This window comes from Oxyura jamaicensis, chromosome 3 (genome assembly GCF_011077185.1).
Source record: "Oxyura jamaicensis isolate SHBP4307 breed ruddy duck chromosome 3, BPBGC_Ojam_1.0, whole genome shotgun sequence".
NCBI classification, from domain to species: Eukaryota; Metazoa; Chordata; class Aves; order Anseriformes; family Anatidae; genus Oxyura; species Oxyura jamaicensis.
In genome coordinates, this window is record NC_048895.1 from 51,062,687 (window position 1) to 51,087,354 (window position 24,668).

Genomic DNA, 24,668 nt, shown 5'->3' on the forward strand with positions numbered 1-24,668 from the left:
GCGTATTTACTGCTTTGTGACAATCTCCAGCTCTCGAAACTGCTATAAATGATGAAGTTCTGTGAGAAAAAAAAAAAAAATGCATCATGTACTACAGGGCAAGGAAATCCAGATACCAAGCTCAGCGTGGCAGAGGCCACAGAACAATGTCCTTGGGTACAGTGTCCCAGATGGAGCAGTAACTTACCACCTGTCTAAATAGACTCAGTTGCTCAGCAACAAATAGGATCTAAAGGTTGGGCACAATAGAGCAGGTTTATGATAGTCCATTAGGGTGAACTCGAAAGACCTGCAGTACTATGTAGTCTTAATTACATTTATCTCATCCATTCTTTCCCTTTTACTCTTGGGATATTTATCTGTTTGATACTGTTAAGCTGTCACTGATTTCGTTTGTGTTTAACAGACGTCTCATCTTAAAATAGCCCTTTCTGTATTAGTTTACTTGCAAGATAAAGCTGTTGATGAGTTTTTAAAATTGTGTTACTATATTATACCACTTGATTGATATAAACTGAAGAAGGGAAAACTCTCCAGTTCATAAGCTATTTTTCATTCATCATCAGCTTATATACTCACATTTATATATATATTCTCCCCCCAAACCCAAGGAAGAAAAATAATAATATACAGTCTCCGCATTAAGACACTGTGTTTTCTGTATGGGTAGTTTTAGATGTGCATTTAAAGAAGGGGACTTTCTTAAAGCAATTTTCCCTCCTAATAAACATGAAAACTGCAATATGTTGCACCTCTTTTAAGAGAAGGAATAGCTTTATGATACATAATGTATGCATAATAAATAAGCAACGTTTTAATTATTTTGATGAAAAAGGCAGCAGAGGACAGGGAAAGAGCACCAATAAATTCAAAACTTGAATATCAAAATGTATACTTTCGAGAACACATTACAAACATGAGGCAATAGCTAACTACAATTACATTTCTGCTTTTAAACATACACAATTATTTTGTTAACCAGTAGAGCTGTTGCAGTATAAGGGAAACTTTGGAGAGAGGGGTGTGAAGGAAAACAAAACAAAAAAATACATCTAAGCAACTACTGTTTAAATTTCACATTTCATTAGCCAAAACAAGAATTTGATTTTCACTTACTGGAAAGATTCTTGTATTTTTCATTACCCCAGGAGATGTTACACTACGGAAACTGCTGAGAACAGAAATAGTTTCTAAAACTCTGAAGGAATGTCATTGATTACCAGTAGCTGATAACTCAAAAATACGCAAAGATGATTCAGTTATCCTGTTCACAAGTTCTAGAATTCTCTCTTATTCTGAAGTAACTTTTTTGTAAGTGTAGTGTTCCGTCAGTGCAACCATCCGCTCACAGCTCCCAGGTGAAATAGGCTTGCTGCACTACAGTGGATCAGCGGGGGCAACCAAGTCTCAGTTTCTCAGCTAGCTGGTACGGACAGAGGAACAGTAAAGCTGGCATCTTGCACAAAGGGGAAGGACAGACCCAGGTACCAACTGGAAGAGACAGCGTAAAAGATGCATATTCTTTCCCTGTGAGCATCAAAGGACTCAGGGATTATGGTCCAAGCCACCATCACACACTCCTATAAAACCCAAACACACCAGAAAACATTTGGTCATCACATACCACAGACCTGGCAAAAGGGGATGCCCACGTTATGACCAAGACAAGTAGAGAACACTCAAAGGCTGGTGAGTAACTTGCTATGGCCAGGAGATAATGCAAGATGTTTAAGTTTACTAACTAGGCACGTAATAAATGAACAATTTGCTTAAACAGCATTGTGCAGTGATCTATGTATTTAATTGGAGGATCCAAAAAGAAAGTTTATAATACAAAAAAGACATTATATATACATATACACACACAGAATATATCTATATGCTTATATAGATAAATCAGTAAACTTGAATAGTGTCTTTATCAAGAGCATCTTAAGGCATTCAAGCATTTTACTGGGACATCGATCCAACTCAGCATCTTCTTGCTTTGACTGAGTTAAAGCAAACAGATTAAAAGGTCCGATCTGAAACGCCAAAGACCAATGCCTAAAGGTATCTTGGGTGACAGCAGCAGCATCTAAGAACCCACCCACCACACTATTAGCTAATATTAAAAGGAGTCTAAATAAATCACTCCCACTCACAGCTTGGAGCTTTGCAACAGCAGAAGATGTCAGTCTCAAAGTGACTTTCAGCCATATATTCTATAGATTCTATTACAAATCGAGGATAGAAAAGATACAGCAAGAGGGCCTGCCCTAGGATAGAATGCCACTGAATATCAAATAGTATTTACAGTACAGTAACATGATTATAGAACATTTTATAAATACAATTTATATGTATACAAGGGCACATAGGAGAACTTCATTTTCATGCTTTACAAAGTGAAAGTAATCCAAACTAAAACTTACTGCAGAATTCTACAGCTACTGGTTAGGAGCCTCTCTTCTCAACTGCCAGTACAAAGCAATCCCCATGATGAATCACAAGAGAAATACCCATGTTTTAAGCAGCAGCTCTGAAGAATCTCAACAGACTCAAGAGTGTGAAACGTGAAGTTTCAAAACATGGATAAGGTATACTGTGTTGGCGAGTTGTGCCAACGTTTATATAAGTAACTTTCTCTTCTTGGAGAAGAACTTGGACTGTAACACGCTGCATTTTTGCAAAGAAATATATAATGCTTTAGCATATAGATGGCAAAATTCAAACATGGAATATTACAACTTCTGACACAAGGTAACAGAAAATGCTAGAAGCATCAGCCAAAGTCTAAAAATGGGAGGGAGCTTTTCCTTTGTTTCAAAATGGTAAAATAGTATTTAATATTTCAGTACTTGCACATGTCCATGAAACACTCGGTAATTCCTTTTCAATAAAAACAATTGGCTTTGCTAAAACAGAAGTGTGGTGCCTTTGCTGGACCCTTTTGTGTTTCTTTTTTTTTTTTTTTTTTTCATGGTAGTGGCTGGATTTTTTGTTTTGTTTTTTTACAGCTATCTAGAGAACAGTCATAATGTTAAATTGGAATATAACGTAATATAAAGCAGGCATAGGAGAAATATACTCAGATAAAAATGCAATTTTAACAGTCAATTTAATGAAGAACTGACATTATTTTCTCTGCAAACTTCACAAATGGCAAGGTAGGTTTCATTAAATTACCTTAAACCAGTAATATATTATACTTTACTCCAAGCAAAGTAGACCAGTTTTACTGGGATACTTACTATGAAGGAGGATAATCTTTAAACGTTTATTTACATTGAAAACAATCCTTTTTACATAACATATAAAACGGAGTAGCTATACACTGCAGCCATTTTATAATATTTAAGCTAAATGAAATTAATCTGAAAAGCTATTCTGTTTCAACAGGTGTAGAACTGCTAAACAGAACATACATTGTTTTATTAAGCCCATTTTCACTGTAGCAAGCAACTACCTGATAAAATTTTGTTTTGTAACCATCTCATAATCCTAAGCACTTCACAGTAGAGGGGTGAACTTAAAAAGTTTTGTCCTGCGATTAAGTCTGATAAAGAGGGCTGGCAGCATGGAGATGTCTGAACTGCAATTCACTCCTCCCTCGGTTATGTCAACATAAACCATTTTTTTGGACTACACTGGAAACTGGATCATTTCGGTGAACACACCCCAGAGCAACACCAACCAACCTCCAGACACTGAACACCAAGCAGTTTTTTCACTGATCCAGTAACAGTGCAGTACCATAGGTGGCTGCACTGGCACGGAGAGAGACACTGAACTGGGGCACAGAAAGTGGATGAATGGCTGGAAGCGCATAAGAATGCTTTAGACCAGCTTGGTAAGAAAACTGAATTAGCAAGCTAGTGTCTGCTGCCAGAATAGCTATGAGAGTCATCATGACAATGCAATAGCACACAGTAATAATTTAAGAAAGCACTAACGCTTTACATGTACATTATTACATCTATCCATTGGAATTCAACTCCAAGGATGAAGTGTTTGAAAAGGTAGTGCATTTTATTTATTAACATGTTAGCTTCAGGGGAGGGAGAGAGAGACAAAGAGAAATAGAAGTGTAATTTTTTCTGCCTCTCACCTGCAACTCCCTGTCTTGTCTCAGGGAATTCGTTGACAGGGTTGCCCTGCTCCCTGCTCCAGGTAACTTCAACAGGCTCATCACCCTCCCGCCATGAGATCAAGGGGAAAGCTGCTCACCTGCCGTGGAAAGTTACCAAAAGAGTAACGCGGAACGCAGCAGACAGCCCTAAGCTCCTACTTCTGTTCTGAACTGGGCTGGGAAAGACGGACCACTGAAACTGTGCTGAGGAAAACAAGCAGCTCAGGTAGACAGATGCACAACATTTCTCCTCGCTGCCTGCATCACTAGGAGGAAACCTATTAAAACCAAGGGAAACTGGTCTCCGCAACAACAGTCCCAAAAGCTGTAATTTATACTTTTTTTTTTCTCATTACTTTTTCAATCATACAATAAACTACCCTAAAGTTTAGTTTTCAAACTAAAAATTCTACCTAAAGCAGTATTTTCTTTTTTTTTAGATTTTATAGTTTGGTTGTGTTCAGAAAATTAAACTAATTTGCAGAAAGTATTTTTCCTAAAGCTTGTTTGCTCTTATAACTGTAAGAGAACTGATGACAGGAGACAATCACGTTCTTTCTGAGCGAGCACTCCTCCTGCTTCGAGTACCACTCACACACTACAGCATTACTAGTGTCAAATTTGATTAGGTATTGAATCAAAGACCACTTCTAATGCGTTAATCACTTTACGATCATACTACAGCCAAGACACCTTCTCGTTCCAAAGCTGAGAACTACACCATTACCGCAGCAGCTGGAAACATTTCACTAGAAAGATGGCTCAGTTTTTCCCAACACTGTGAATAATTAGGCTAAATACAGTGAGAAATGAGGGTACAGCAGCCTCTTCCCCACCCTTGTTCCACTCCCCCCCCCCCAAACGTATCAGAAAGCTTTATTAATGTAAATTTTATATTTGGTCAATGCAAAGGAAGAATTGTCATTAAAAAAAATCTGGAACAAGGATTTGTTTTTTTAAAAAAGTATTTAGTATATGTACAAATAGATACCAGGCATCATCTTCGGGTGGAAAAAAATAAATCACTATTTCCTATTTTAAGTACTTAGAGTACAGAGAACTGATAATAAAATTCAAGTGATAATTTTTTCACCTAACATTGAATCTCTCCTAAATTAAACAATTAACAATGATGGAATAAATTAATATTTGAGAAAGATTTCCCGGTATTTTGGGGAAACAAAATGTACAGAGAGGGAAAGAGAAGACATAACTATCTTAGTGTTTCAAAACAAAATAAAGAGCGTGCATATATTCACCCTAGCAGTCTTCTCTCAATTCTGTTAAGAGAAGAGACTTTTTGAATAATCCAGCTGCAAAATAAACTGTTTATTTAGTGTTTATTCCTCTACTAAACATAAACCAGGTCACGATTTTGAACCCCTCTACCTGCTTGTTCTTCATCATCATCATCATCAGACTGCTGTTCTGAGTTTTGGGAACTACCGTACTCATACTCAATGGGCTTTGGATTGTTGTATGGGTAGCCATTGTCATCAAAAAACCTTCGGAATGTGAACTCATAAAAAGCATGCTCAGGATGTTTTCCGTTTTTGTACCATCCGTTCAGGGTATCATTTACATTCCCTTCCTTATCATCATCGCTCCACAATTTATCTGGATCAACTGGATCAAAGTTTGATGTGTCCGTAGGATGGGCAATTTTGGGAATGTAGAAAGCAGACTGCCGCCGTAGATCACTGGAAAAATCAATAGTCTTAAAAAATGGATGAGCTTTTATTTCATCTGCACCATTTTTGCCTAAACGATCTTCTGGCCCTCGGCAGAGTTTAATAATAAGGTCGGAGGCCTCCGGAGTCAACTTAGCTTGAGGTGGAATATGAAGTGAAGTTTGCCAGTTGATAACCTTTAAAGCAAAGAGATGTGATTCTCTATTTACCATTTCATTAAAAAGAAACACCACAGTAAAAAGAAAAGAATCATTCAGCATGAGTATTTTCAAGTGAGAGCGTGCAAATGTAAAGATGCTTTTTCAGAAACACAAGCAATATTTTGTGTGGAAATTTGGCAAAATCCAGGCAAAAATTATTTATGTTCCAGATCTAAATAGAGTCTGGCATGGAATATGCCTGCCATTAGGCAACAAGGATATCACAAAGAGCAGTGCCTGGAACCTATAATTAGGCACACGGCTTACAGTCTTAAAAGAAGGTGCGGGAAGTTAATTTTTAATTATTTGATGTATTGGAAAGATTAACACATTCAAAGTTAAAAATTTTTAAATTACTTCAAAAATCTGAAGAAAAAAAAACAGCTGGCCAAACTATGTTTGGGTGAGCTAATATCTTGCAAGCTGAACACCATTCTGTATAAACGGCACTGCGGAAGACTGCAGGTGGTTTCTCTGGAACAGCTGGGGCTCAGGAAGGGAAGTACCAATAGCTCCAAGCTGCCAGCAACCCTAAGCAGCCACAGTCACCTGCTGTTCTTCCACCTTTGCAGGCTGAGCACCTACAGATGCTTCACCAAAAGAAATCTGTAGGTAAGAGGGTATGGAAGCCACATGGTAGCTGGAAAATGAGAAGTGAAATTCATAACTGGAAGCAGGTGTTGCAGGAAGCAAAAGGGGACACCTGAGATCTGAAACAGGATTTTTAGTTGTCACGCTTACTACATGACCAGATAAAAGGTATGAACATGATTCCTGAAGTCCACTGACAAAGTGCACCACCACAGTAATGTAACATTTACAATCCTGTTAGTTTACAACATGCTTGGATAGAGCAGCACTCAAAAAAAAAATCACCTTTGATTCCATTAAAAATTAGAAAAATAATTTAAATTTCAACCCTGTTTTTCAGCTTTTTCAGCCTGTTAATGTGAGATTTTAAAAGTTACCTTCATTTGTGTTTCCAGAGGTGTTTGTGCCAGAAAAGGAGGCTGCCCCACTAACATTTCAAAGAGAATTACTCCAACACTCCACCAGTCACACAACTGTGTGTAACCTGAAATGAAGTTAAAAAAGAAAGATATATATTTTTAAAATGGTAGTCAGAGCCTTAGTCTAAATTTAATCTTGTGCTTAGAAAAGGTTTGCAGGAAAATTCTATTCAACGCTTAAGATTTGAGTTATTAATAATAGTTATTAAGATATTAATTAACTATTTATTGTCAAAATATACACTTGGGGAAAGTGGTCCTGTAAGAAATGTGAAGCTACTACTTGAACACCAGCTCCTCTGCCGTGAGATTACAATAAAAAATACCAATAAATGCATTACCGGTTCGTAGCAATACTTCTGGTGCAATATAATTAGGTGTGCCAACAAGGGAGTGGGCCAGACAGCGCTGATGCTGACGTGCAGCTCTGCGTTCGAGTGGCTTCAGCCGATCTCCACATCTGCAGTTTGCTGGGTCACCCCATTCATTGCTGAAATCCATGCTGTCCTGACGTGCGTGATCACCTATAATTGGATGAGAAGGATGACAAAAAAGTCGAGGAAGATTACTTTAGTACTTAAATGAAGAAAATTTCATACTTGTATTATCATTCTTACTATAAAACCAAAATCTACGTCAATTTCAACACTTGAGAAAAAGATTTGAAAAGGTCTTAGAACATCAGGAGTTTGACTTTTTGCTTACAATATGTACAATTACAACTTTGGAGGACACTTTTTTAAAGTTATTTTTAGCATAACAATGAGAAAACATCCTATTTGGTATTTTCTAAGTGAAAATAGATATTATAACTTACAATTATTTCAACTTATTATAACTGTATAACAACTTATAACAACTTATAACTATAACTTACACTGGCTGTACAAGGCATCTATTATCTCTCTCTTATATGAAAATACAGCACAAAGCATCAACTGACGCTAATTACCAAAAAGATAAAATTAATCGTATTTTAAATCTTCAACATTTTCCTATTATTCAGCTTCAATCTCTTCTCTTGAATAATACAGTCCCTTTTGCTTCCTCTCCAGAGACTGCACAATAGTCTGGCCTAAGAAGCATGACTAATTTAATAAAAGTTAAAAGCAATTTAAGAATTTTTTCTTCAAAAATAAAAACATACCTTCAGAAATTAAAAAAGTTAAATTTAGGTTATTACATAATCGATATCACTCACAGAACTGACACTTTTTTTGCTCTTCTTTATAAACCATTGTTTTAAGTCAAACAGGGTTTTTTAGAAGTCTACTTAAACCTTTCTCAGAAATCAAGAGTTTACATTAAAAGAAGTACACGAGACACTTGGAACTTGGGGTGAGATTTTCAAGAACAATGAAAACATCAGTCCTACCTCCAAAACAGAACCACTGAGATAACAACCCTAACTATGTTGCTACACCTGTGAAATTCTCCCTCCAAGTTTCAGAAACTCCTCACGGGACAAACTTAGAGCAGCATAGCTTATCCCTTCTCCCTGAAGGAATCAGGGCTTACCTACGCTCACAAACTCTCCCTAACTAAAGGTTGCTTTTTGTAATTTGAATGGCATGTAGAAGCATTGATAATGCTTTATTGTCCACAAAGGAAACGTCACAGTAATTTTTCTACTAGTTATGTAGTTCCTTGCAGAGAACAACATGTCAACAACATTACAAACAAACAAACACACACTTTTCTCTTACCACTCTGGTAGTATTTTGAATCATGGGTCCATCGAAAGCCTGTACAGAGCCCAAAGTCAGTCAATTTAATATGACCATCACGGTCTATCAAAATATTATCAGGTTTAATATCTCTGTGGATGAAGCCCATTTTATGAACGCTCTCAACTGCACAGGTCAGTTCTGCCGTGTAGAACCGTGCCAGATTTTCTGGGAAGACACCCATTCTAATTAAGAGACTCATCATATCACCTCCAGGAATGTAGTCCATTACAAAGTACAAATTGTCCTTATCTTGGAATGAATAGTACAGGCGAACCACCCATTCATTATCAGCTTCTGCAAGGATATCCCGCTCAGCTTTAACATGAGCGACTTGATTTCTAAGCAGCACATCTTTTTTTCTCAGAGTTTTTGTTGCGTATAAAGCTTTAGTATCTACTTTTCTTGCTAGGCAAACTTCTCCAAATGCACCAACTCCCAGGGTTTTAATTTTTACAAACATCGACTTGTCCATTTTAGCTCTTCTTAGCCGAATGTAATTAGACTCTTTCTGGCACAACATTTTCCTCATTTGATCTCGGGCTTCCGGTGACAATCCAACCTGTACAGCAAACAGAATTAAATCTGAAGATGAACAGTACTCTTAGTTCTTGGTGATCTTATAATTACAAGGCTTAAGCAAAGCAAACGAAATACTTATATACAGCATGGGAAATGATACAAGTTTTTTTTTTTTTAAAGTTTACAGATTAGAACTCTATCAAAACACAAAGGAGTGATAAAAAACAAAATGTGATCTATGGGACACTTTCGACAGCAAAATGCATGAGGTGCCATGCACCAGCAGGTTCTTGAGAAGGGATTATGTTCTTGAGGAGAGAAGGGATAAGAAAATATAAAACTGCCCTCACTTTAGCCAACAAGACCACGGTACAGGAAGAAAACTGTTAGTATTCCCTTCCTTCTCCATACATTTTCATACTAAACTCTAAACTTATAAACCAAATGGTTTTCAAACTTCTGAACAAAGCTACCCATCAGATCATCTGGCAGATCAACAACACAACTGCACAGCTGAGAAATTTGTAAATTTTTCATTTCAGCACTGTGGAGCACTAGTTACCATGGCCTCATATAGCCAATGGTCTACAAGTACTGGTTTGGGAATCACTAAATCAGTCCATAAAGTGCTCTGCATGCTCAATTTTTCATGGATTCTCTGGATTAACAGCATCATTACTGAGCTAATTCTCCACGTAATTGTTTCAATGTATTCATCTGAAGATTTTACAACCGAATTTGAGAACTGCTCCCCTGCAAGTTTTTTTTTTTTTTTTTTTTTTTTTAAGAAATTATTTCCACCGGTTCTCTTCACTGAAGAAGACCTGCCAGGGATTCTGCCTTCTATTTCCTCTTGGGTAAAAGAAAGTCTGAAGAGTTTTCTGACTACTTTTATGTCAAAATTCAGATCTTAGCCATCTTGGAAGACAACACCGCACCTGCATCTCTAGTAAAGGAACTTTAAAAACCCTCAGGTAACATAAGTTGAACAATTTGTATTCTTGCAACTGTTCAATGTTTGTTCAACAGAAAAGTCACAAATATTTCTGATGTAAGAAGATAAACTCTTCTCTTAGATATATGATCAAACTTTACATGCCATCCAGAAGTCTCAAGAAACTAGGCTTTTCATAGTACCCATAAAAAAGTAACAACTAGCTTTCCTAGCCTTTCTTTGCAGAATAACAATACAGCCTTTCAGTAAATCTTTTTGATCATACTTGGCTAAACATTTCAGCTTTTTATGAGTTTTACTAATTCCATAATCACTATGAACATGTAGCTGATAGGACAAGATAACACCTGAGACTAAAAAGATCCTTTTTTACCTTACTCATCTCTTTGGGTCTCACTTCCTCTTCCCATAAAATTGGAATAACAATTTCCTTTGTGAGGTGTCTTACAAACTACTGCAAGTGGTATTACCTGCAGTGTTTTGTTTTTTTTTTATTATTATTATTAATCTGAATGACCTTGTGAAATAACTGCCTCCCCTGATCCTTTATGCAGAGCAAAAGGAAGCCAAGATGTGCACAGGAGCAGTAAGTAGGTAACCACTAGTCTAGGCCTGTATAAACTCTATGTTAACAGATGACTCTTACTTTGCTTAACTTAAAGCCTAACTTGAGACAAGATATATTTTATATTATAAATATAACTATTATATATAGGGTGTTTAAGGAAAGGTTGGACTCAGTGCTTAGGGACATGGTTTAGTGGGTGACATTGGCAGTAGGGGGATGGTTGGGCCAGATGAGCTTGGAGGTCTCTTCCAACCTTAACGATTCTATATAACTGAAGAAAAAAAGGAGTCATAATGAATGATATCTAATTAGTCTTTTATCTTACAAATCCTTCCAGGATACCATATAATAATGTTCATTCAGAACACAAACATACTGTTAGATCACAGAGTATTTCTACCAGGAAAAAAAAAAAAAAAAAAAAAAAAAAACAGATCCAAAAGAGATGCAATTAGGGGAAAATGCAGAGAAAATGCTCATCTACTCAAAAAAGATATAAATGGGGAAGGTTGTCTCAAACCTGAGAGAAAACTTGTCGTCAAAATCAGACAGGCATTAGTTGGGACAGGGTAGCAGTAGTTTCAGACCAGACATGGGAAGTAGGTTCAGCTCCCTACTCCCAGTCAAGTACAGCAGGTCTGTGAAACTGCCCTCCACAACCCACTACAGCAGGAATACCCAGGGTAGAGATGCAGCCAAAGGCATCTCAGGTTTTCTGTGAATAAACACGCTTAAAGCACACTTCAGTGCAGAAAAAAACAAAATGTCAAGACTACATTTGGAGACTTGTTAAAGTTCAGGCAACGGTGGGTCAGCTTCCACATAAACCATGAAGTCTGCTTCAGCGCAGCCTTGCACACAGATTGAATGCTACTGAGCAGCTACAAAACTAGCAAATAACATGGTCTAGGAGGCAACAAAGTGCTAGAAAGAGGGAGATCCAACACAGGAATAAGTCACTGTAAGACATACAAATACGGTTTCCAAAAACCTTGCAGATTTACAGTCTAATATCTGCTCTCTAGCTGTCTCATCCAACCAATTTTGTTGTGAAAACCAGCCTAAGTACTCCAGTTTGTCATCTGTTCCCCTAACTCCAGTCTTCACATTTTCCTATGCCCTTCATTAAAACAAATGTTCATCTCAAACTGATCGCTCCCTGCACTACAGTATTTTCCTAGAACTCCTCACATCTACAGCATTTACCAAAAAATAACTGGTTTTGTCAGCTGAGTAAGTGCTTATGAACATACACCTCCACTTATTTCTAATCGATGCCAGACACAAGAGCTTCCTGAATTGCTATGCCACACAATTTGCTCTTATTTTACTTCCTTCTCATCTTGCCATGCCTTGGATCATGACTGACTTCGTTTTACTTTGTGACAGAGATATCTAGCATAATATTTGGGCACAAGTGTAAGGGAAGTCAATTTACACATTTAAATCAAGTATTTCTGAAAGACATCCACTCTATTCCCCAGGAAATCTGACAGCATGCAAATATCACACTTATCCTAGAAATACAGCATCCTGTGAAGGTAGGTACTTCCGTTGGGATATATTCTATTTGGTTTTGATTTGTTTTTCCCTTTCAAAATTTTTTCCCATTTTGGTAGGAAGAGAGAATTTGATACTTGTTTAATCCTCTTCTTGAAAATATGTAATGGGCTAGTTTCCCTTTCTCCTTATTATGAAGACCTGAAATATACTTCACTATTTTAGGAATTTTCTCCTATATCCTGAAGAAACAGGAGAGGCCTGCTGCAGCATAATACCTCATTTCCCCTCCTTCAGTCTTCAGTTAAACATCCCAGCTTTACATCTAGTGTAAATATTATGTCTTTTCTTATATGGAAAACATTCACTATGGTGCTTTAAATGTACAAGAAAATTTATAATCGGTGCCTTCATTTAAGTAAGACTTATGCTTCTGATACTATGGAACAACACAGTAAGAAGGGAAAGTGAAGTCTGCAAGTCAACATTAATTATGATCTTACTGTTAAGTACTCAAAAATAGTCAAAATAAAATTCATGCTTAATTTTGATGCAGGATTACATGCAAAGACCTCTAAAAAGGGATCATGCTATTCTTAACAATAAATACTGTTGCTCCAAAATCTTACTTGCCTACACAGGGATGGAGGCTACAGAGTTCAGGAAAGCTTCCCACACCTTACCAGTTTATATCAGCTGTTAGTGGAAGTGAAAAGGAAAGAGAAAAAACTAAGAGTAAAGATCTAGAAAAAGAGTTCCAGGAAGAAATCTTGCTAACATTTACATATCTCATGATTAACCAAACACTTACAAAACACTACAGCTTACAGTAAGAATTTTCAGAGTAAGAAAACACAGATAAAAAGCAGCATTTCAAGGAAGTGGCATAAGCCAAATACATTCTTTCATAAAATAAATTTAAAAGGTACATCATAGTTATGTCAAATGTTCGACTACAGTTGTTAAGAATATATAAAATAATACATCTCAAATCTCCATTTCTGCAGGTCTTAATTGCCCTACTTCTCACTTTGGAAATTACACAGGAATATATCAGCTCCCGTTTTTACCTTTTTCATTTGGTTTCATAGAACATGAAATCTCAGGAAATGGACCACTGACTTTGTGTGGGCACAAAGAAATTGATTTTACATGTTGATGTCTGTTTTTTTTATCCCATTCAATTACACCTTGTATAAACAGACACCCTCACAGCCTGGATTACAAAATACTTAAGCAAACTGTACCACATCTCTCTCATTCTAAAAATGTAGCTTCTGATTACTGTTTTTTTGGTCATGAAGTTAGAAAACCCTCTCACTAGAGGGAACAAACTGCAGAACTGCAGGAGGTATGATTGTCTGGGTGACTGCATAAATGCATTAACCTCCCCCACCACTTGTCCCTGCTGCGCTATTTGTACTTGCAGTGTTTATTTAAATACACATCATTAAAACACTGCTCGCTCAAAAATTCGGATCACACAGATTCCATAACAAAAAGCTATGAGTCATATAGTTAAATTTCAGTTCATACAAAAATGATTTTGCTTCTTCTGCCTTACTATACATGAGCCATACGAGCTATGTTTAGACACACAAAAATCTTACTTTAAAAAAATTTGTAAGAAGACAGTGAAATACGTAAATAAAGCAATGATGAATTTGCCACATCTGAAACACAGAAACTAAAAAAAGACTTCAACACCATGCTAATGCCACAAGGTTCTATTTATCTGTACTACTTAAATATCCTACCATTAAGGCATTTCTTAAAATTAATACGGGAGCAATTCTAGTCAAAGACTTAGGAGAAGGAGTTTACCCGCATCATTTCATTCTCTAGTTGTTTTTTCCGATGTAAACGCTGCTGGTGTGACTTGAGTATATTCTCCACATGCTGCTCCATGAAGAATTTAAAGGCCTGAGGCGAATAACTTTGAATGCGAGACTCTCGTCGTTCTTCATCTTTCTTGTTTTTCCTAACGGGAACAGGTGATGTTGTAATTTGTTTCTTTTCTTTGTCTGTTGAATCGACACATTCGTAACTCTTCTCATTCTCTTCTTCCTTGGATAAAATAGGTGGATCCTCTTTGTTGAGCTTGGGTCCTGCCTCGTAGGGATGGACAGACGGACTCTGGTGTAACAAGTGTTTTGGGTAAGGTGGTGGGGGACCCTGGTAGTTTGGAGCCTCTGCAACAGGCGCCATAACTGCCATGTTTGGAGAGGGGCTCTCAGAGAACGGGATGGTCTGAACGGTCTGCACGGGTTGCGGCATCCAGGAGGGGTGAGTCGGTGCTAAGGCAGTCTGCAGCTCCGGCTTTAACACACGCATACTCTTCACTGGCTGCTGAATGGGAGCTGGTGTTATAGCTGTTACCGTTGTAGCCGAAGGCTGAGAGCTGCTGGAGTGGCTCTGCCTATTTCCGTGATGGTTGTTGAAAGAATTTGAGCGCACGGGAACATTGGGCTGCCACGTGGGGATGTCATGCCCGTTGCCAGGTGATGACTGGGGTTGCACAGGAGGAGGCTGTGGCCAGGACGCAGGTATTCCAGCTACATTTGTGTTATAAAGTTCCATGTTGTGACTATTTCTGTTTGGCACCATCATCGTCTGAGGAATATTTCCATTGGTGTATGCTGAAGGAGGAGCAGATCCTCCTGCCTGCATCTGTAGTGCTGTAGGACTTTGCCTGTTAGTTGGGTTCATAGGGTATGGGGGAGGCTGGCGACTCACTGAGTTCCCAGACACAACGTTCTGGTGAACCATGAATTCTGCCTGACAATTACCATTCTGCATTCCAGCCCTTCCTGAGGGAAAGCTAAATTTGCTGTTGGCTGAACTCTGCATGATTATCGGTTGCCTGCCAATGGGGACAGCACTCATGCCTCTCTGACCCTGCCCAGAAGAATTCATGGCTGGAGGATTCATTGGTGGAGGTGGGTAACTATCCTGCCAGGCTCCGGGAGGCACTGGAGAGATGCGGGTGATCACATACTCCATGTTTCCAGAGTAACGCTTGGTTTGAGAGTTTGGCTCCCAGGAGGGAGGCGGAGGAGTAGTCCCCCTTGGAGGGGGTGTCTGTCCTCGAGGAGGCGGAGGAGGAGGAGTGACACTCCTTATCTGCGGGAGAGGCGGGGGGTTCACTCTCTGTCCATTGCCAGGATGAGCCTGAGCAAATGCTGCGATGCCAGATCCAGACAACGGCCTTCCTACATCAGGCTGAGAGCTGGGACTTTCTGAGCGATAAACCACACCGTCTCCCAGGGACGGGCCGTGTCTCTGAGGAACCAGGGACTCCTTAGAACCCTTCCAGCTCTGCTTGCGGTTAACCGATTGCTGCACGGTCCCTGCTAGCACAAAAAGAGAACACAGCATTTATATTATTAGAAAATATTTTTATCTACTGTTTGAATATTTTATTCTTCCACATTAATTGCTACAGAAACATGAAGAGAACTCTCAGACATTGCATAATCCACTGTACTTCATGAAAAACGTACTTCTGCCTAATAATACATAGCATGCTACAGTAGTATGACCAACATAGAGTATAAGAGCAAACAATTTCAATTAAGTTTTTGTAGACATTAGGAATCACTTTTCTGAAGATGCATTTTGCTGCAAATGCTGATGCATTCATACTTTTTGGTTGAGGAAAAAATAATAATATTAGGTATACTATTAGGCACATGATGTATTTTTAATCATGAACACAACACCCAGAGAAGCTCTTCAGTACAAAGATGAAGCAACAACAGCATGGAAAAATACTTCTAGTCATGCTGCTATTCGTTCCAGAGTGACGCCTATAACAGATTAAGCGTTCCTCAACTAAAAATTAACTGAATTCTGAAAAAGCAAACAGCCCACTTAAACCCTTGTCTGCAGTACAGCTCATCCAAACTTAACCAGATTTTGCACCCGAGGAATATATTCAGGTAATTGAATTTTAAAGTTAATGTCTATATTAGTAAAAGTTTTATGTGGAGGCAAGAATTTAAACTGAGAGCAAAACTTATAGAATACAGCTTCACTAAATATTTACTTTGCAGATGTTATTTTGCTTGTCATGTAAAATATTTCATATGAAACTGATAGGTCACGCAGTCTAAAATGTATTTGCATGTTAAGAAAGCAGTAATAGCAAGTGGCAAAATTCTGACTCTGTTGCTGCTAAAGCTCCAGTCTGTTCCCTAGCATCTGTTCAAATATAAAGTCTGCCTTAAAAAAGCATACAGGGAAAATCTGGAACCAAGCAGAAAATTAAGCAGAGAGGGGGATCTTGAAGTGGGACATACTAAAATACAAATATTGGACCATGTGATACATAAATACACGATTATATCTACCTATACATAGAGCTGCTGCATGAGAAAGTGCATTAAGGTAAGAATTCAGTGCTCACCACTAATTTCTAAAAGGGATGTGACTGAGAAAAAACGTGAGCATCATACCAACTAGAGGCAAAAACGACTAAAACGATATCTGAATGTCATTCCTTGGATAGAATACTTAGAAACAACACTAAAAGCATGCAGTTATCAAAAGAAAGGTTAACACATTCACACTAAAGACATCTATCTTCCAGAAATATTACAGAATTTACAGACTATTTTTAAAAGCGAAAATCTGTATCTCAGCACCTCTTCTCTTCCATTGGGGGTACAGGAAGGAGGAATTTACTATATTTTTTTCACCTGTAAGAATAAACGTAATGAATTACTGAATGGATATACCTACCTGGTGGTTTCATACCTGCGTTTACAGGTCTTGCTGCTGCTGCAACCATCTGTTCCCGACGAGGATCCTGGTAGCTCATTTTACTAATGAACTCGATGGCTGCTTCTATACTACGGTTGTTAGTTTGTCTAAGAGCTTGTATAACCATATCCTAAAAGGATAATTAAATATATTAAAAAAAAAGTTACTAAAAAATGGCATGACCACCAAAAATCATGAGGATTTAACCAATATCCTCCAGTAATTTTTCCAAGGTACATAACTGATTTCTCTCAATTTAAAAATAAACTGAAAATGCTTTCTTCACAACAGATCCTCCAAAAAATCAACTGTCTGGAACTTCAGGAAGAAAAAGTTAACTTGTTCAAGTACTGTATTCTGATGTAAATTGCGTCGCCTTGCTATTTCTGCAAATAGTTTCTCTCTGTAACTATTATTACTGATAGTCACTATCTAGGTAACAGCTAGTTTACATGATGACCAGAAGTCCCTTCTGACTTGAGTTATACTACGAGAGATACCCTACTGAGAAATTCAGAACTTCAGTTTTTGCTCATTTTCCTTCAACTCAGAATTACTTTTGCCAGCATATATGCATTTCCCTTTTGTCAGCAAATATCCACTCGTTTCTCCCCAAGAATTCTTACTAGTGAAGACAACAATACTGGCAGAAATTCTGTTATTTTTGCCGTGGATTTAGGCTCTGTGTTCTTAGAGATCCAAACAGAAGTTTTGGACAGCCAGCTGATCCCAGCTTTGTCAACTGAAAACGTTATCATGGACCAGCAGTTTTTCCACTGAGTTGAATAAAATCAAGGTCAAGCTAAAGATACAGATCTTCAGAGGTGGTTAAGAGTGAGACACTTGTATCCCACTTTATGGAACACTGTGCAGCTGACTCAGAATTTGAAACAAATCTACAGCATAATGCCTTATACTTAGACACGCTGCGTTTAGTGACTTGCTATGGTCTTACTTTGTCATATGAAAGCCATCAGTTTGTGTTACATTTGAACAGGTCACCAGCATCCAAGAGGATTTGCTTACTACCAAATCAATGGGAAATCCAGGAGGGCTCAGAAGGGAAGTGGTCAGTATCGATTTCAAATTCAAACCCACGTTTATATTTTCACCACACCTGTGCACATTTTTGACAATGCAGACATACACACAGCCTTCAGAAACAAATCAGAACCCATAAAGGGATTTTAAAACAAATACATAGAGAGAGTAAGGTTGCCTCCATGTTTACAGACCAGCTGATACTGTTAAAGTACACAACCAGCAATACTTTAGAAGTTGAAATTTAAGTTCCCTCTTCCACTAACCAGAGAACCAGAGGAAGAGCCAGCCAAGGGATCTCTCCCTGCTCTGGCTGGAGAACAAAATCAACCCTGGTCACTTATGTGACATGGAGTATTTCATGTCTTGAAGAGCGCATAAAACATATGAGGAATGAACTTGAATCTCACTAAGTCAGGAAGATTTCCCGTAAGCAATTTAAGATTTGTCCTGTTTTGTTAAAAACACGCACAATGAACTGTATTTTCCCATAAATGTATTACTATATATATCATTTCAGCTTTAACCCTGAATGCTACTTACAATTAGATAGAAGCACTGGGGAGCAATGACCAAAACTTCTACGATATTCAATATATGAAGAAAAAAAGGGGGGAGGGAACAAAATCATTATGTTTCCAAACCTCAAGTGGTGACTGAGCCCACAAGATGGCAAAGACTTTCCTCTCATTTGAAACAAGTTTGCATTGTTATCTCAATTCCATTTTCAACACCCTAATAAAATCTGATTGAAAACTGAGATGAGAAAACACAGTTTATATAGACAGGCACAGATCAGAGCAAATTAAAACAGAAAATGAACTTCGTACCTACTAGTTACAATTAGCCTCTACTACAAACATAGCAGGTAGATTAGTCTCTACAGAAAGCCCCTGGTAACCCACCAGAGATCCTTAAGGTAAGGTCTACATGTAACCTGCTAAACCACAAACGTACCTAATTTAAGTCAGAAACAGCCCAGATCAGCCAACTGTGAGCAGCTAACACACCCCAGCTACAATCCATTCCAGCAAACTATCCCAGCTCACAATACACCCTCATTCCATTCCTACTTTCTGTCTCACCCCCCACCACACCTCCCAGAAATGCTTCCAGCTCTATCTGTTCCCTGGTGGTATCCACAGGCCATTCCCACATGGACTACTGGGGAACTTAATCGTGGGTTAACTCATGGCAGAAACTGTTCACGGTGTCTGAAAAAGGGTCCGTACAAGCCGAGAGTCCTGTGAACTCTCAGTTGTATCCAAGAACAAAAAGTAGGAGCAAAAGGTTTCAGCAGGAGCAAAGGGTCCAACAGAAATACCAACTTGAGGTGCTTTTCATTGAGCCACATACCATTCTGCACTTTGCCAGTGACTGCAGGACTGTTCTGTAAAAATGGGTTTGAGAACTAACCTACTCCATAAAAACACAGGAGCATTACATACATTCCTTTCATATTACTGGAAACCACATTTCAGACACCTTTCGCTTACTAGAATGAATGGAAGTTTAGTCAATAATTACTAACATTACAAATATTACTAATATTTAGACAATAAAAACTAAATAATTACCTACTTTCCTGTTTTTTTTATAACAGTAATTGCAGAATAATTACTGATGTCCAACACTCTCAAGAGCTATGATCTCTACATTTTTTCATGAATATACTGCAAAGACACCCTGCAACTGTATTTGTTAGCTATTGCTATTTTAGCTGTATCTGACAAAGCAAATAGTGACAATAGATATTTTTTCTTTACAAAATTGGAGCTTCAGTTAACTACAGATGTGAAAAGCTCGTTAAAATTAATTTCTGAAATACTTGTTCATATTTCATCCATCTATTTTTACTGCATGCAATTTAAAACTCTGTGGAGTAACAGAGGCAAAATCCATGTTCTAAGGTGTCCCGTTCTCTCTGCCTAAAATGATATGAGTAACTAAAACAACCTGTCCCTACCACATAAGAACACATTGCACAAGGTGTTAAAAAAGCCAAACTTTTCTAACTCCTTTTGTTTCTCTTCTTCATCCCAGTTTCATTAAGCCCTGATTACTAATTCACCTTGTCCCAATTCACTTCATATTATCAGTTTTACTAAATCCTAACTAGAAACCTACCCAATTTTCTAAAAGCTATTTTGCTTCTCCTATGCTGTTTAAACATTCCATGATCAACAACCCTCCAACATGTACTGGTAGCTTATAGTTAGCAGAACACTAAATCTTGAAAATAAAAAGTTTCACCTCATCAAAGCCAGCAGCTTGTAAGTCTTGCAGCATTTGACGATTAACTTCTGATGTTCCTTTGACAGCTGAGGTTGTTTCATTTGCAAAAGGCAGAAGAGAGTTTCTTATCTCCTGCAAAACTTTGTGATATGTTACAAATTTGGGGGGATTTCGGCCTTGTCTAGGATCTTCAGATGACATTTTCCCCATGCTGTGATCAGCTTTAGCAGCATCTGAGGGTTTAGGTAAATTCCTGAGGCTCTCTCGTATTTCCTGTAGCATCTGCTGGCTGCTGCCAGTATAGTTACTGGCAGGAAAAGTCTTAGGCCTCATTTGTCTATAACCTTCTGGTTTCTCACTTCTCTTCATGAAAACATGTATATATGCAACCTCCACCAAGGACTCGCGCACACACAGTTTCCAGAACGGCTGGATGGCAGTCTCAGAGCTTGTGAAGGCAGCGACTGGTCACTGTTGAAACCAGGATCGTGGTAGTGCTGAAGTCTGCCACAACCCAGAACAGCTGTCCTGTTGAGGAAACAAAACAAATTCTGTTATACATCCACTGGTGAAAGTTCACAGCGTAGCACCGGTAGCAGTGAAATGTTCACACACAGCACGGCCATCATCACCCACGTTCTCCCCATCAGCACTCTTAGGAGCTGAAGGAGCCTGGTCCATCGAGAGTGGAGTAAGCATGCTAGCTGCTCAACAATTCTGACATCGAGCTCCACAAATAGATGGAAGCGAGAAGCACAGAGTACCAGTGAGAGTATAATGGCCATGATTGTATCCATTCTCCACCAGTCAGTCACACATGTAAAAAGCTGCCAATTTCACTGCAGGCAACATTATGATTTCTTGTACCATCTTCCGTTTAACTCTGCTTAAGGTCTCCCTTTTCTAAGGCTGTCACAGACTCTTAGCTTGAGCCTTCTTGATCCAGTCTTACTCACTTTGTTAGTAGTTATGTAATGTTTTTTATGGGGAGGGAGATGGCAGCAGGCGGATAAAAGCAAACCAAAAAACGTTCATCAAACTTTCTTACTGTAATTGTTTAACAACTCAAGCATTAAATTCACTGAGAGCATAACTGCGACATTTGGTAAGGAAAACAGAAAATTCTGCCAAAAACAAATAACTTTTGCATTTTGAAGGAACTGACTCATCAGGGAAAGAACCCTGTGCTCTGCAGTGAACTACAATCTCTGCATTTGTGCCGTGCTTTTGCCTGTACTGTAACTGGGACGGTAAAGGTATGGCAACCAAGGTGACACTCTGAGGAAGTTACAGAGCCTTTGCTTCTTTAGCTTATCGTGGAATAAGCCTGTTGTAGTCTCTACTGCTCCACAGAGGCAGATCATGTACTAAAGACAGCACAAGATACAAAAATTACATTGCCTAGCACTGTCTTTTTTCCACAGGCAACTAGAAGAATGGTAAAGCGTAACTCACACTGCTCTGTTACTGTAATGTAATGTCCAAGAGAAGCAATACAGAAGTGTTCTAATTTTGTTTCCATTTCTTAATGTGTTAAAATTTTGCTTTCCCGGTTCTCTAGTGATTCTTTTCGAGGAGCCAGCTACGCCCACAAACTTTCTTTGCAGTCTGCTAGCATGCAACTCTTCAGCACTCACTGAATAAGGAAGAAATTATCAGATATCTGAGTGAGTTTTAATAATAAACATCAATGTTTTGCTCAAAGCTTTAAGAAGTCTAGATTCAGATGCAAGTATGTCATGAGAGCAATTGAAATATAACTTAATTTTGGCCACTTTCAAGATTGTTTTCAAAACATGCACTATTTAAGACCACATTGAAAAATACTTGGCTAAAAACATTTTTTTTTTTATTTTCCTTGGGATGTTCTTTCCTTTCCCATAGACCTGCTTCAAAAAGAAACATGCTGGATACACAAGTGCTGGGATACATGCTACTAATGCTTAAAAGAATCACGACCTCCAGAAAAGTGAAGCCTCTAGCATAAGCTCATCCCACAACATGGAACAACAGAGCTTAGGAATTTAGATTACTTGTTCAGAATTCAGTCAAAATTAACAATAATCATTAATTTGGCACTGGCAGGTTTACCTAGATAAAACAGTTGGTATCCACCTTGTGTAAGACAAATTCCAAATGAGAGAAGAAAGAAACGTCCATGCACAAGTTATTCTTTTTAACAAGCTCCAAAGGCCTGGAATTCCAGAGTTTATGCACTTGTTTAGCACCCATCTATTTTACCATAATTTCATTTGGTGTTTCATCACGTACTTTATGGTTACCCCAAAGGTAGCTGAGATAAACAAATGCAACACCCATAAAATATCTCAAGGTTAAATTAAGAGGGCACTTAACCCATAAATCCAAAGACCAAGACTCTACCACCAAGGCAGACTGTGTAGATCATCTTGTGCTTTGATGCCTTTCTGCGCAAAAATGAGACAATTGTATTTCTTTTTAAAGTGCTTTGAGAACTTTAAGACAAGAGATTCTGTGTTTGACAGCTATTATTTTGCTGGCAGCTGCAGCATAACAGGATATGCACTAAGCAGTCCTGGAAAATAAAGCTGCACTTTCACGTAGCAGAAGCAAAAGTTCACCAGCGTAAAGTGGCCAGTCTGCTTATCTGCCACCACTTACCTGAGCCAGCATAATTGTCTGTAAGGCCACCCAGTGCCAATCAGGCTGGGGGAACTCACCCAGATAAACAGTAACTTTTTTTTCCATGGGTTGTTTCTTTGGCAGCAGTATTGAGTAACAACAGTTAGACGTGTATGTGAAACAACAGCCTTAATGGCTCAGAAAACCAATTAATCTGGCCTCCAGTTTAATGAAGAAAGAGAAAGCAGGTATTTATTACCACCGCCTGCAGTTTACCTTGCTTTACATACGAACCTCAAAATTCGGGTCATCTCTCTTACAGATATTTGCATTCATTTTAAAACAAGAAAACGTTCAATGACCAGTAAGAAACCCTTCTCAGTTGTGTGCCTCTCACCAGCAAGCACTGACTCCAGCCGAGCTATTCTCCCTGTAGTTGTGTCGTTAAATGTAAATGATACACGTTTGTTAATGCTGCTATTTCCACTAATGAAGTTCTCTACTTCCCTAATTAAAGAATCGTTTTTCCTTTCAAGAATTGAGGGTATTTTCTTCTATAGGTCAAACTACTGGGGAAAAAAAAAAAAAAGACATTTTTACAGCCTAAGCACAGAAGACTAGACTTGAATGAAAACACAGAGTGGGTGCATTCAACTGTCAATGCCTTTCAATCTCTTCTGGGGAAAAAAATAAGAACTACACAGCTTTCTGGCAGATTTGGGAAGTTTTGTATCTATAAGAGTTTTTAATCCATTTAAATATTCCTATGTCCACCCGAGTTGCGAGCATCCCATTGTATCCAAGTCCGGTTCCCTCTCCCCTATCCCTATTCTAATAACATATTTTATACATGCTCTCAATGAAACCTCTACTGCTGAGGTAAAAGAGCAGGCGAGGACCGGGGACACGTTAAGTTCGGCGGGGCTCGGCTGAAGCCACCCCCAGGAGGCGATCCTTTGGCTCACCCGCGGCCGCCGCGCCGTGAAGCCGCTGCCCAGGGGCCGCCTTCCCAGCGCTGAAAGCTTCCAGGGGGCGTCAGGAAGCCGGGCACACGCCGAAGCGGCCCGGAGGCTGGCCGAGCACGGCGCCGGCTGCCTCACGGCGCTGCCCCCGCGCCCAGCCCGCGCCCCCGGGGCCTCTCCCCGCAGCCGCCGCGGCCGGAGGCTGCCCCGGGCGGTCCGGTCCGGTCCCCCCCCGCGCCCCCCGCGGCCGGACGGAGCCGGGCCTCGGCCTCCCGCCGCCCCCGCACCTACCTGCGGCCAGAAGGCGGCGGCGGCAGCGCCCCGGGGCCCGGAGCTCGGCCCCGAGCCGTCGGCGCTGCCGGCAGCGGCTCCGCTGTGCCGCCCTCCTGCCCTCCCTGCCGCCGCCCGCCGCCGCCAGGGCCCTCTCAGTTCGGCGCCGCCATTTTGTCGGTGGCTCCGCCGCGGCGGGCTTCCCGGATATGGGCAGCTCCCGGCCGCCCCTGCGCCACGGCCGCTCCCCGCGCACGGCGCCGCCTCGCCTCGCCTCACGGGGCCGGGGGCAGCGGGGGGGCGGCACGGCTTCTGCCCCGGCGCCGAGGGGCTGCCGAGGTTAGAAGGGATGCTGCCGAGCTTCTGGGGCGGGAGGAAGGGGAGAAGTGCCGGGGGAGGTTGGTCGGTCCTCAGGAACGGAGGAAGGACGCGCTGAGGGAAGCACTAGGAGATGCAGTTCTCTTTTCAGGCAAGATGTTGTACTTCCAACGAACTGGGGAAGCGACACTCA

General features: G+C 39.6%; 1 protein-coding gene across 3 annotated transcripts; it reads right to left on the reverse strand.

Annotated features, from left to right (window-relative positions):
- Nucleotides 1-1,779: 1,779 nt before the first annotated feature.
- LATS1 (large tumor suppressor kinase 1) lies at nucleotides 1,780-24,320 on the reverse strand. 3 transcript variants are annotated; one of them, XM_035321277.1, is made up of 8 exons: nucleotides 24,179-24,319; nucleotides 20,343-20,852; nucleotides 17,043-17,178; nucleotides 14,109-15,634; nucleotides 8,719-9,301; nucleotides 7,354-7,536; nucleotides 6,971-7,077; nucleotides 1,780-5,978 (listed from the first exon to the last, which is right to left on the reverse strand). In XM_035321277.1, exons 2-8 carry the CDS (start codon nucleotides 20,691-20,693, stop codon nucleotides 5,463-5,465), a joined length of 3,402 nt encoding a protein of 1,133 aa, XP_035177168.1. In that variant the 5' UTR covers nucleotides 20,694-20,852; nucleotides 24,179-24,319; the 3' UTR covers nucleotides 1,780-5,462. The 3 variants fall into 3 exon arrangements, 2 of the variants coding, with proteins under 2 accessions (XP_035177168.1, XP_035177167.1); XM_035321276.1 differs by having other exon boundaries at nucleotides 17,028-17,178; XR_004749309.1 differs by lacking the exons at nucleotides 1,780-5,978; nucleotides 6,971-7,077; nucleotides 7,354-7,536 and adding an exon at nucleotides 12,918-12,980 and having other exon boundaries at nucleotides 9,243-9,301; nucleotides 17,028-17,178; nucleotides 24,179-24,320.
- Between the last annotated feature and the right edge of the window lie 348 nt (nucleotides 24,321-24,668).

Excerpts from the sequence above, each read along its gene's own strand:
- LATS1 (XM_035321276.1), bottom strand. The coding sequence starts at position 20,693 with ATGAAGAGAAGTGAGAAACCAGAAGGTTATAGACAAATGAGGCCTAAG. Across the intron at positions 17,179-20,342 it reads AAGCTGCTGGCTTTGATGAG|GATATGGTTATACAAGCTCT; the intron begins GTGAAACTTTTT and ends TTATCCTTTTAG. Across the intron at positions 7,537-8,718 it reads TTCAAAATACTACCAGAGTG|GTGATCACGCACGTCAGGAC; the intron begins GTAAGAGAAAAG and ends ATCCAATTATAG.